This window comes from Temnothorax nylanderi, unplaced genomic scaffold (assembly GCF_030848795.1).
Source record: "Temnothorax nylanderi isolate EJ_2023f unplaced genomic scaffold, tnyl_v1.0 TNYL_tig0201_pilon, whole genome shotgun sequence".
NCBI lineage: Eukaryota > Metazoa > Arthropoda > Insecta > Hymenoptera > Formicidae > Temnothorax > Temnothorax nylanderi.
In genome coordinates, this window is record NW_027249263.1 from 1 (window position 1) to 13,255 (window position 13,255).

Genomic DNA, 13,255 nt, shown 5'->3' on the forward strand with positions numbered 1-13,255 from the left:
GAAATATTAAGTAAAAATAAATTTGATTAGGTAATACGCCACCCCTTTCTCTAGTACTCGCAAATGTTCTACCCATAATAACATGCATTCTTTTTTTTTCTTAATCTTTCGGCCACCGACGCTTCTTAGATACACGAGAAAACTATGTATGCAAGTCCTCTCATTAAGTCTCTATATTTTCTAATATCTTTATTTCCTAGATTTCTTAGAACATTAACGATCACGTGCATTCAGATAGCGATTTTATTTACGTTGCGTCAATTTTTATTTTAAATGAATTTAAAATAAGCATTTTTTTATAAAAAAAAGATTATCAGAATTTCCGCGATAATTCTTACAAACACAGATATAATCATTAGATAAAGTTGAAAATTAAAACCTCGAGAGATGGAATAAGCCATCTATTTTTCATTTTATCAGTTTAGCATGGGATAAGGTTCTGATAAGGATAAGATGGGTTGAGTATAATCATGATACGCATTACATACGTGTTTTCTCATCTTTATTTAATCGTAGCACATACTATTCCAAAAATTCATAAGTACGACGTAGATAAAAAAGTACAAATATTTACAAAATACTGTAAAAAAGAAATCGATTTGGAACTCCTAAGGATATGAACGTCATTCAAATGAGCTTCCCGTACGCTGTTCACTTCGTCATCGTATATGACTAGACATATTGGACATAATAGGTAGCCTTCACGAAACTCGCCGGCATGCGGCACGGCGCGACGACCGGCGTGCCTTGTTTGCTTTCTTTATGGCAGTGATGGTCGTTTCACGATTAAAATCTGAGCGAATGATATGAGCACATAGGACTTAGATAATTGATCTTAACTTTACATACTCGTAATTGCGGAGTAGAGATCGCTGTAATGTTACTATTCATAACGCAGTTTATGTTACAAGCAGTGATGGGTCGTACTCAGGTCGCACTCCGTGCTTTAAGAATATCCCTTTACATTTAGATATACTCGATCCCCGTACTTTCCGCGTGTAACTTAATATTCCTGTTCATTCAGACGCGAACTTTGGATAAAGATTCCTATTCGACAACAAAACTGTCGAATTACTTCGAATTCGTATTATTATTCGAATTACTACGAATTGCGAAAGTACTCTGGATACATTTCCAGATCTCTACCAATTTTTCCATTCGAACAGTTTTAATCTTCTCCGCCGAGTCTTTTCTCGAAATTAAATGCGAAAAGTACGCGACGGATTTCATGTTGCTAAGTACGCTCGCCATCACTGATCACAAGGATATTTCTTGACGTATATAGCGAACATTTAGGAAGCATTATAAAATTCGCTCGTAGAGACGCCACGAGCTAATTCGATACCTTGAAAGATTATTTCATTTCGTGCTTTTACATATCCTTAATTAGAGCGCCCACGAATACACGACGATGCTCTCACAGGCAAAGTGCCTTCGCGGTTTGCCTCGCGCGTTTTTCCGGTATGACGAGAGTGCTTTAAATTAGAGAACAGTATTTATTTATTATTGGCAGTGTTATATGTCAGTGCTTTAATATACGTATATGATACATCATATTTATATTAACATGCACAGAGCCGAAGATTCACTCGTAATTGCTCCTCGGAAGAAACATCAAATTTTTTCGAGAAGAAATTCTCGGAAGAATTTTAGACGGATCGCCAATAACAAACGGATATGTCAGAGCAGCATCATCGCATTGATCTGCTTCTTTTCTATTATGGGCGAGTTTTTTAATTCATCGATTGATCAATCGCATTATGCGCAAAGGCAACTTTGCTCCGTAAAAGCTGCATTTGCGCATAATGCGATCTATCAATCGATGAATTTAAAAACTCGCCCTATTTCAATTGATTCCACATTCAGTTCTTTCCGTTGCTAGAGACACGTGTATCGAATCAAACAAACTGCGCGATCGATTTTAATTCATGATGCAACAAGTCACTACTTCTTAATGAAAATGTTATACTTTGCACCTGATAAGACTCATGCTGGAGATCGACGTTGACGAAGGATTGACAGGTCTTTCGACAACGTGCCAATTACTCTTTGCTTCCTTTTTTGTTTCAAAAACCAAAAGCGTGTATATCCAGATGTAAAGTTCTATCGAACCGCATTGTTGATCAACGAAGCCGAACAAATAACTAAATAACTTTTGTACTGCTCTGCGGGTTAAACATCCAAAAATTATTAGAACCGGTAAGTACTCGTAATACGTAAGTCCGACGCGGAATAAGTTATAACAACACGAATATTTATCTTTACGAGCATTTTCTAACGCTGTCTATCCTGCACGACTCAATGCCGTTACTCTTGCCGGCGGTTCTCTTTTCTCGTACCCTGCGAACACTTGGCTTATGAAGCATCAACGGAAGTCTTGCATGAAGTGGAAGAAGCAAACGCGTGCGCGTCATAATTGCCTCGCGAGTTCCCTCCTTTACAGTTTCTTACATAGTAGAATTAAATGCAAAAATAGGGTCGACGTTTAAAATTTACATACCGTTAAAATATAAACATTGATATTCGTTGTATAAATCGGATACGGAGTCAAATATATATTCAGCACATCCCTCTTATTGGACCATCGCGTCAAATAGATTGTTCGCGCTACTTATCAAACCGTAGATTCCAACTGCAAAAATAGTATCGCGAGCGATACTTCGCCTCTGATTCGATCGACTCTCTAATTTCCGCGTGTAAAAATAGGTTTTTTAAGTACCATTCTGTATATGCTGATTTATCGTTATCATTTCCTTGCGTGCTAGCAACTAGCCTTACGCGCCATGATCCTTTTACCTCTGATACGAATATATACGAAATTTCTTAAATAAAAAAGCCATCAGGGATTCGAATCACGATAAATAAAAAATTAACACGATAATTCACGCTAATTTCTCGCGCTAAAAAAAAAACTTACATGTATACCATCGGTATATGTACAAGGCCGTCTTTTTCGTCAAATACGAGTGGTCGATTGCGTTCTTATCACACATAAATATATACGTTATAAATAATATACGTTATAAAAGGTTTATTTTTATATATCTTAGCGGTGTAGAAGTAAATAGGCGGAGATAAGATTTCCTTCGTCAATTGATATGGTCGCGATACTTTCTTAATATGCATGTCATTGCAGCGCCGAGTCTGAACACCGACGTTCAATCGAGATCGTTTTCTCGAACGATCCGATTGAACGTTACCGTTTATCAGTGTTTGGCCTCGGCCTCACCTAACAATTAACGTATCTTACGAGTATTCGATGTGTAGTGATGATACCTATTATTATATCGATACTGTATACTAAGTATTGCATTAATTGCGTAATATAACGTGTAATGGGCCCATGCAGAATCGTTACTTAGTCCGACGATAGAAGAACAGTCATTGGAGCGGAGATGCTATTCGAAATAAATATTATTTTCTTATCGAGCTAGTAGACACGACAAAATACTGTAATATGAATAATTATTGCGCAACCAATGGTTTCATCTCGTTCCATCTGATAATCTATAACAGGGAAGCAGTAGAGATCGAGATATAACGTTCAATAATCACACAGCACGGAGATTGCTCGCGCGCGATTTCGGAAAAATGACGTTTCGCGTAACGATAGAGAAATCCAAGATTGCTCAAAATACAATGATAATTGAATCTCTAAAGCGAGCTCCATATATAAAATATATCAAAACTCCTCGTACACTGAAGATGCTATACTCACTTGATTACAATGCAATGACACGCACAACGCGAAATGTTGAATTCCACATAAAGTCTATACATCGCGGTCCGCGGCGACGTCATTGAGACACGTAATCATCGCGCATTCAATGAGTAAGCATTTTCCTTTTACAAAAGAGTATAGGGTTCCCTATAATTCATTATGCGTATATATAATACGAAGCGTTTAACATGAAAGCCGGTTAATTATTCTCGCGCGAAACCGCGGCGTCCTTGAATCCCTCCTTTTCGCGTGGGAGGGATCACCGCCGCGTGGTCTTCGGCGCTCGTCAGCCTTACCTCTCGACGTACAGCTCCACACAATCATTACCTCTATTGCAGTATTTCCGATATTCAGAGCCTCGCACAATTCGGTCGCGATTTTACAGCCTATAGGCAACTGTCGACCACAATTTCGCCTATTTTCGACACGACCTCGTCGAAGGTCGGTCTCTCGCGCGGATCGTTCGCCCAGCATTGAGCTTGCAGATCTTGAAGAGCCGGTGGTGCCGCCTTGTGCGGCTTCCACGTGAGCGTTTGCGCCTTGAGCTGAACCAGAACGGACTCGTCGTTTAACTTGTTAAACGGCAACTCGCCCTGGTGGAACATCTCCCAGACCAGGCACGAGAACGAATACACGTCACTCTTGGTGGAATATTCGTCCTCGTATACTGCCTCGTAGGGCAGCCATCTCAGTGGAATTACTTGATTCCGATGCTTCGTGTACTCTTGCTGATACGGCTCTTTGGTCATGCATGGTAGCGAGATCTTGATCGTCAGGTTGCTGGCGATCAAACAATTGCGCGCGGCTATGTCCTTGTGGACTAATCGGTTATCGGCTAAATGTTTCAGACCCTTCGCGGCCTGATTCGACAGCGACAGTATTTGCGCCACTGATAGCTGAGGCGCACGTTGTTTTGTTTCATGCGTCGGACTGGAGTTGCTGTCCTTTCGTGAGGCAATCAAGAACTGTTTCAAGTCGCCCCAGTCAGTGTACTCTAAAATCATATAGTCGGGCTCCTCTTCTCGACACAGACCAATCAACTTGACGACGTTCTCATGATTAAGCTTAAGGACAAGATCCAGATGCCGTTTAAATTCCTGAAGAGCAGTCTCGTCTTTCGTGTTTGTCAGACTTTTAACCATAACCAAGGATTCCTTGTCACCGTCAACTTGATACTTTGTAGAATAAATTTCACCAAATTCACCCCGACCAAGAGGCTTCAATTCCTTCAGGTTGCTTCGCGAAACGGCGATCTTGTCATAATTCGACTTGGATTTCTTAGATTGGTTGCTACTCTGGCTGTGAGCTGTATCCGCGCCGTCACTCTTGTTATGGGAATCGCGGTTTTCTTTCTTCTTAGTCGTTGAATTAACTTTATTCCCAGTTTCCTTCAACTCTGTCTGTTCCTCCTGCACATCGCCGTTCTCCATTTTTTCTAGAATTCATGGATGTATTTTAGATATATATGTATAATACATCATTAAATTATTACATACATTAATATTGACAATATACCTTCTGTTTGTTCCTGCAGGTATTGTTGCTTCCTACGGCGACGGCGATAACGGCAATATAACATGAGACCAACGACAAGTACCATATACCCTGCGGCTGCGCTGAGAGTAATCGTTACAGTCTTAGTCATCATCGTACCGTCATCAGTGGCTTCTAGATCCATGTCGGCTCTATAATTATCCCCAGCTGAAATAATAATTATTTCTATCATATATCTATCATCATAAAATAGATCGTATTAATTTCTAATCAATTTAAAATAGTTAATTCGAGAAAATTATATATTATATATAAATTATATATTATAATAATGTAATAGCGATTAATGCAAGTACCTTTTACATTTAATTGAACTTCCTCTCGCTTTAGACCACCGCTATTGCCAGCGGTACACCCGTATTTCCCTTCGTCACTGAGATACACCTCCTTAATGTACAAACTTCCATTACTTAACACTTCGAATCGAGGATTATCTAGATTGTTCATGCGAGAATCTTTATCCCATTGAATAGTCGGTTTAGGATCACCCTCGGCGGCACAATGCAACATCACTGGATATCCCTCGATCGCCTCCGTTGGATTTTGTGGTTGTACCGTGAATTTTGGAGCGACTGTGAAAAACAATGGAGCACGTTAATTTATTACATGAAATTAATTTATTTATTATATAATATTAATTTATCGCTTGCTTAACATTCACCGTACAAGCATCGATACGTACTAACTACATCAATGCTGATCGTGTGATTGATGGACCCCTGGGCGTTGCTGGCGATGCAAGTGTATCGACCCTTGTCCTCCTCCAGGACGCCGTTGAAGTGTAGAGTGCCGTTAATATCCTGAACGTGTTTGGGGAATTCCTCGTTCTCGCCCTCCTTGACCCACTTCACCGTGGGGTTCGTGGTACCCTGGGCCTTACATGACACCTTCGCCGTGGAGCCGAGCTCCAGGCGTTTATTGACAGGCTGTGGCGAGAATTTGAGCTTCTCCTCAACCGTGAGAACGGCCGGGTCCGAAAGCAGAGACGGGAAACCCGTGGTGAATACTTGACACATGTAGTGCCCTTTGTCGGACAGGTCAACGCTCTTGAAATGCAGCGTGACATTGCCGTGATTATCGGTCACGCGGTATCTCGTCGGACCGCCCGATTCCCTCAGCTGCGTCCCGTCCTTCAACCAGTGCACGTGCGTCACCGGCGGTTCCATGCCGGAATACGAACAAGTCAGCGTCACGGAATCACCTTCCATCGCGCTGAGCGACTCGGGGGAGCTTATTATACTTGGCGGGGCTAAAAGTTAAAATAACAGAATATTTGTAATTTTTCTGAATCTCATTACGCAATAAAGATTTTAATTTAATTAAACATAGAAAAATGTATCATTTTTAGTTACGCTTATAATTCCCTGTCGGGAAAATTATATACCTACTTGATATAACTATTTGGACGGATATATCCGTTTCACCGGCGAGATTCTCGGCCACGCAAGTGTAATTGCCGTCGTCCTCGCCCATTCGTGCCCTCGCGATGATGAGCGTGTTGTCTTGAACGCGCACGGGACCGGTATCGCTTATAATATGTCCCGTGGGATCTCTCCAATAAACCTTGGGCGGAGGAAGCCCTAAGGGTTCTAGGCAACTTATTTGGAATTCTTGATCCTCACCGACAATCGCCAGTTGAGTTGGACGTTTCGGTTCGAAGGCGGCCATCGAGAAGTTCAGCAAATCTGCAAGTTTTATTCATATTCAAAACTCTATGTTTTCAAAAAATACAATAAAAAGTTTACTTCGTAATTGTAATAATTACTATTTTGTACCATTTAACAATTTTTGTCGTTTAAAAAACAGTACCGTTACAGTCAATTAATATTATAATACTAAAGACTTTTATAATCTAAACGTATTTTTAATTCTATTATCTATATTATCTTTGATTTTATCGTCTTCTTATATTATTTTGTTATCTTTAGTCTATTATTTTAATTTCTATTATCGTCGGTCTGTCGAAAATTCACTGGTGCTTACAGGCGATTTGTAATTCGACCGTGTAACTGACTGTGGTCTCGTCCCTTATCCCATGGCAGGAGTAGAATCCCTGGTCCCTTTGATCGGCGGCGTGTATCGTGAGAGTACCGTTCTCGAAGATCATCCTCTCCTCGTCAGGTTCCAGCGGGCCGATTTCCTTGAAGAACCACTGTACCTCGTCGGCGTCCTCGAAGACGCAGTGTAGAGTGGCCGGCTCGCCCCGCTTAGCGATCAGGTTTCTCGGAACGACTTTAATCGTTGCAGTTTCATTTCCGGAAACGATTAACGGGTAGCTCTCGGTCACCGGCGAGGATCCCGCCTCGTTCTTAGCCAGACAGGTGTACATGCCGCTGTCCTCGGGAACCGCTCTGTGTATGTGCAGCTTCTTCTTCTTGATGTCGACACGATCGCTTCGCGCTACGCTCATTGTATTCCTGTAAAATGAACAGCCGATCCTTGACTGAAATCATCTTCGCGAAACGTACAAATTATCTTACAAATGTGCAATCAAATTTTGCGTTAATTATATCGCTAATTACATCGCTGTCGTTTCTATATTCAGGCAGAGATTTATCTGACAAGCCAAGTCTCTGTCTTTGTATAACTTTAGCGAACTAACTTTGATTTTTGGAACGCGTGCATTCTTTTATTCTCCAAAATATTTCTTATGAAAGATTAATGAACTGCGTAAACGATCTCGCGCGATAACCGACTTTGTTCGCGCCCCTAACTGAAAAATAGCGACAGACACGATGGTTTCTCGAAAATATATCGAAGGAAAGGTTTTTTCGACGTGTAGACGCAACCGACGTCATTAAATGCACAACGTGTTCCGCGGAGAACGGGCGTTGGGTCTTTACGACGAGGGGGATGATTCGAGGTGACGGCACAAAGGTGAGACTCTCGATGGCGCACGCCGGGGCGAGGGAGTGTCACTTCATAATTAACCAGGCCAATCTCGTAAACGTCGGGTGTCAGTTACGCTAGGAACTTAGTAATTCGCCCTCTTCGTTCCGGTCCACCCCCGCGTCGCCCATCTCGCTGGCTCTACCGGCATTAGTTGCCCCTCTCCTCGCCCCGGTTATTGTGCGCGCGAGACGCTCAGATAAATTGTTGGACGAAGTTAGAACAGATGAAGAGCAACCAACTTGAACCACTCGTATTTCATGTCGCCGGAACCGTCAACGTGACATCGTAGCTCGACCTCGCTGTCCACGCGGATCGCGGACGGTAATTTCGGCTGTTGCAGCTGCACGCTCGCCTCGCTGACCCCTGAAACAGAAATCGATGGTGCCCCGTGAAGGTGATCAGCTATTAACAAGATAAACGTTTGCGGTGTACGATGTATTTGGTACATATACCAAGGTTGCTATTGGTAGGGGTGCGCTAAAACATATACTGATTTTTTTCTATACGCGCGAACTCAAAACTTGTACTTATAGGATAACTGTAATTGAAATAACGAGTCTAAGATCAATTTTACACATCATTACAAATAAATATGTAAAATACATTGTTTATATATCTATTTGTGTTATATTTGACGCGTATTTGCAACTTAACAAGTACTCTGCTTCATTACTTGGTATATATAGCTTGGTATCAACCAACTAGGTACAAAAACGGCTGTACCACAAATTACCAAACACGCGAGCATACATAGCGGAGGCAAGAAAGCAGAAAGCAAAATAAATGTTTAATAGATTGTCAACTATGTTACTATGTACCTATTGCTGATAAAAAAATATTAGAAAATATGTTGCATCGGGATAATATTAATATAATAATTTACAAGAAGTGGACTTGGTTTTTTCCTTTACAATTTTGCTTCCTCATAGAGGAAGCTTTGTGATGGTGAAAATTTTTTTTTTCGAGATTTTGATGGAAATAGGTTTAGAATGTTCTAAAATGTCGAGAAATCATATTAGTAAAAAATGTCCGGAAGTATGTGTGTGTGTGTGTGTGTGTGTGTGTGTGTGTGTGTGTGTGTGTGTGTACGGATTTTTTGTACACGCATCTACTTCTACAATTTTTTAGATACCGGGTTGAATTTTGGTACACAAATAGAGTATCATAGAAAGTATGTTCTTCTCTAATTTTATTAAAATCTGTCGACCGGTATGGATTTTAAGGAGATTTTCATTTTTTAGAAAAGTGTGTTTTACGCTGTAGCTTTCTCAATATTTGAGATATCGATCTATTTCGTTAATCTTGGTTAAAATTTGGTTAATCAGTTCTTGAGTTATAGAAATTTCAGTAAACTTGACTGTTTTTTTAAACAGAAATTTTAAAGAATTATTGATTGATTAACCAAATTTTAACGAATTATATATGAAATAGGGGTAGAAAAGACTGAAGAATATAATAGAATTAATAAAAATTGTTAATAATAAAGGGGTTACCGATTTCTGTTAAAAAAAAACAGTCAAGTTTACTGAAATTTCTATAACTCAAGAACTGATTAACCAAATTTTAAAGAATTGTATATGAAATAGGGGTAGAAAAAATTGAAGAATATAATAAAATTAATAAAAATTGCTAATAATAAAGAGGTTACCGACTTCTATTTAAAAAAATCAACGTGATTGCTCTAATTTTCGCAAATTTTGAGATATCAAGCTTAATTTTTTTTTTATAGATAGAGTATCATTAAAGGTAAGTTGGTGTTGAATTTAGCAAGGATCGGTGAAGGGATTACCGATTTCTGGCTATTTTTAGAAATGTCCGTGGTTGCTCTAATTTTCGTAAATTTTGAGATATCGACTAATATAACAGATATTAGTCGCAATAAAGCTTATCACAATAAAAAAAGTGTGCAAGTAGAAACTTGCACATTGCTTCCTCATAGTTTTTAAGTGTGCAAGTAGAAACTTGCACATTGCTTCCTCAGAGTTTTTAAGTGTGCAAGTAAAAACTTGCACATTGCTTTCTCATAGTTTTTAAGTGTGCAAGTAGAAACCTGCACATTGCTTCTTTATAGTTTTTAAGTGTGTAAGTAGAAACCTTCGCTCATAAAGCTTCCTCTATGAGAAAGCCAAAACAAATAAATACTAATAATTATACATACAATAAAATACAAGCTTCCTCATAGAGGAGCTTTGTGAGCGAAGGTTTCTACTTGCACACTTAAAAACTATAAGGAAGCAATGTGCAGGTTTCTACTTGCACACTTAAAAACTATGAGAAAGCAATGTGCAAGTTTTTACTTGCACACTTAAAAACTATGAGGAAGCAATGTGCAAGTTTCTACTTGCACACTTTTTTCCTTAACACTCACATCATCCATACTTCGTTTTTAACTTACAATTACAATAATTACAATATTTTTCCATCGCTCTCTTACTTAATTTGTATATTATCCTTTCCTATCTTCAGCATGTATCTCAATTTCATTAAAAAAAACTCTAAATCTCATAGTCATTTTAAAAGAGAGGATTGTCTATTTGACTAAATGGCAAACGGGCACTTATAAGATAGGAGTTAATTTTTCACTCAAATTTTTAGAGCGGCTACTCTACTGGAGTGATATAATCTCATTCTAAAGCTATAGTGAATCACGATTCACTAAAGATCGACTAATAAATGACCCTAACAGAGTGAAATTTTCCGCTCAAAATTGTAAAGTGACATAATTCATTCCTATGGACACTGATCTACTGCACTCGAAAAGAGTGTCCTTTCACTCAAATAAAGTGCGATTTCACTCCAACTTATAGAGCGCAATTTTACTCTTTCTTACAGTGGCGAATCACTCGAAGTGCACAGGCTCAATTTTCACTTTTCGTTACACTTGCATTTCACTCGTTTTGAGTGATATTTCACTCTTCGACTTTTAGAAAGTACATTCTAATTCTATCTACCTTCCTGCACTCATCCCATGTATAAAACCTTGGCCTCCGCATCGGGATAATACTTATTTCTGCTCTTTTAATAACCGTGTGCCCCGGTGTGTGTTGATTATTATTAACGACGAACATGCGAGTTGTCATCCGCGGTGGTATGCTGCGGATATCTCGTATAAACCCAATGTTACCGCATTTATGACGCACGTGCGTACAACAGCACGTGGAAGAAAGAAGGCAAGAAAACCGTAAGCTATTAAATATCGCGGATATTAGACACGCGGCGAATTCACGACGCTAATAACTTGAAGATTATACGCGATATACTGCGGAGCGGCGAAGCGAGTGCGCGTAATTACGCGCGTGGTGCGTGCCGAGCGATTTTTTTCCATCGGCATCCCGTCCCTTCGGCGAGATTCCTTCGTGCTACGCAGATCGGCAAAGAAAAATCGGGATAGAGAGTAGCCGGTGGCGGTGTTCTCCGAATGAACGGAAAAGAGAGACGAACGCGGAGACAAACGATCCCCGCCTCCAATTTCTTCACGTTCGACGCCGTCCGTCGCGTCGTCGAGGAAGACGCCCGGAGGAACGGCGACGAATAACCGCGTGGATATCGCGGCAGACCGGCTGGAATTCTAGAATGGGAAAGAAGCGCTCGCGCAGGCAGGACAATGGGAAGGAAAGCAATTCTCTGTAGAGATAGAAGAAGTCTCGGCGAGAGCAAGAGAGGCGCGGGATGGCGAAGGGATCAGAAGAAAGAAGAGGATGGCTTGGTTCCTGAGAATGTCAGGTCGATTCCTCCCATCGCCGCTCTTCGCCGTTTTTGCGTCTGCTCCGGGAGGGGGGGGGGGGGATCAAACCCGCCGTCGGTTGTCTGAAAATGAGAGCGCCCGCGCCCGCGCGAGGTCCCACTCGATGAATTTAATCGAGTCAAATAAAACCCCGACTTAAGAGGGGAGCAGAGGCTGCGTTCCACTCCGCTTATTCTTCGTTTCCGCGGCTGTTCGCCGCGACGAGCACATCGCGAGCGAGCTCGTCAAAGTCCGTGGGCCCGTGCGAAGGACGCGTTTCCAGTCTCCATGTGTATTCTCTATGTATTATTCGTGAGGGACAGATAGAACTCGACGGAAGAGCCGGAGGGTCTCGGCTGCCCTTCGCGTCGGATACTCTCGTCCCTTTTTTTCCCTCAACTTATCTGGACTTTGCGGCAGGAGTTGTCTGAGGTTTCAATTATGTCCGAGGGTGCAGCGAACCCATATCGATTCGGGAAGAACATTTAATCCGTCGATGTGCTCGCCGTGTCTGGCGGCATTATTTATTATTCGCGAAACTAAAGTTTGCAATTTTCGACTTATCTCATACAAACGCAAACGAAATTAAAAATCCTATAAAAATAAAAATAATAATGATATTTTAACAGCGATGAATCATTGTAACTTCGATTGAATGTAAATGAATAACTGCTGATAAATCTTGGAAATCGTTCTTAATGAAGAGAAGCAAAGTCAAGCCCCGATACGTTCAACTATGCGACGGGGAAGAAACGCCGGTTAAACGAAGGCGAGAAGGGGGGTGCATCGTAACTCACAGGGCAACAGTTACCGAAGACCGTGTGGATGATAAGGCTTCGTTCATTAATTTGATTCATTAGTCCACGCCATGAAATTGATCGGCCGTGCCGGCACCCTCGACGGATAAAATGAAACGTAATTACGCGCGCCTGGGGCCTCGTTAAAAAATACGCCAATAGTTGAAAGAAAAACGCGCGTCGTTAGCGCGCGCGGAGGGAATTGCATTCGGACGAACGTCGCAAATTGCGCTCGCGCGTTACGCATAACCGGAACAGCTGGGAGTCTGTAGGCTCGCGATAATTTACTCGTTCCCGCGAACGTAACGATTCGCATTTCTACAAAGCGCGCGAGTAATTTATTATCGCACCGGCGGACCCGGCGGTTGGATCGTCAGCCGAGCCGCAACAACAGCTTTTGATCTACGTTTCAATTAGCGGATATCGATTTATAAAATAAAATCCTAATTGCAAGTCGGATCGCAAATATTTAATTTCATGCATGTGTCCAAAAGTACAAAATTACGAATCTCGTCCTTAGAAATTGTCTGGTTCCAATAAAACGACGATATAACATTATATCGTTAT

General features: G+C 41.0%; 1 protein-coding gene across 2 annotated transcripts in view; it reads right to left on the reverse strand.

Annotated features, from left to right (window-relative positions):
- Nucleotides 1-485: 485 nt before the first annotated feature.
- Nucleotides 486-13,255, reverse strand: part of LOC139778913 (tyrosine-protein kinase-like otk) — a 67,237-nt gene continuing 54,467 nt past the window's right edge. For both annotated transcript variants that reach the window (XM_071717052.1, XM_071717051.1), the window contains exons 3-9: nt 8,407-8,530; nt 7,259-7,692; nt 6,664-6,960; nt 5,958-6,524; nt 5,572-5,847; nt 5,237-5,422; nt 486-5,156 (exon numbers count right to left, since the gene is read on the reverse strand). In XM_071717052.1, coding sequence (XP_071573153.1) covers nt 4,108-5,156; nt 5,237-5,422; nt 5,572-5,847; nt 5,958-6,524; nt 6,664-6,960; nt 7,259-7,692; nt 8,407-8,530 — 2,933 coding nt within the window. In that variant the 3' untranslated portion in view covers nt 486-4,107. The remainder of the gene's footprint in view (nt 5,157-5,236; nt 5,423-5,571; nt 5,848-5,957; nt 6,525-6,663; nt 6,961-7,258; nt 7,693-8,406; nt 8,531-13,255) is intronic.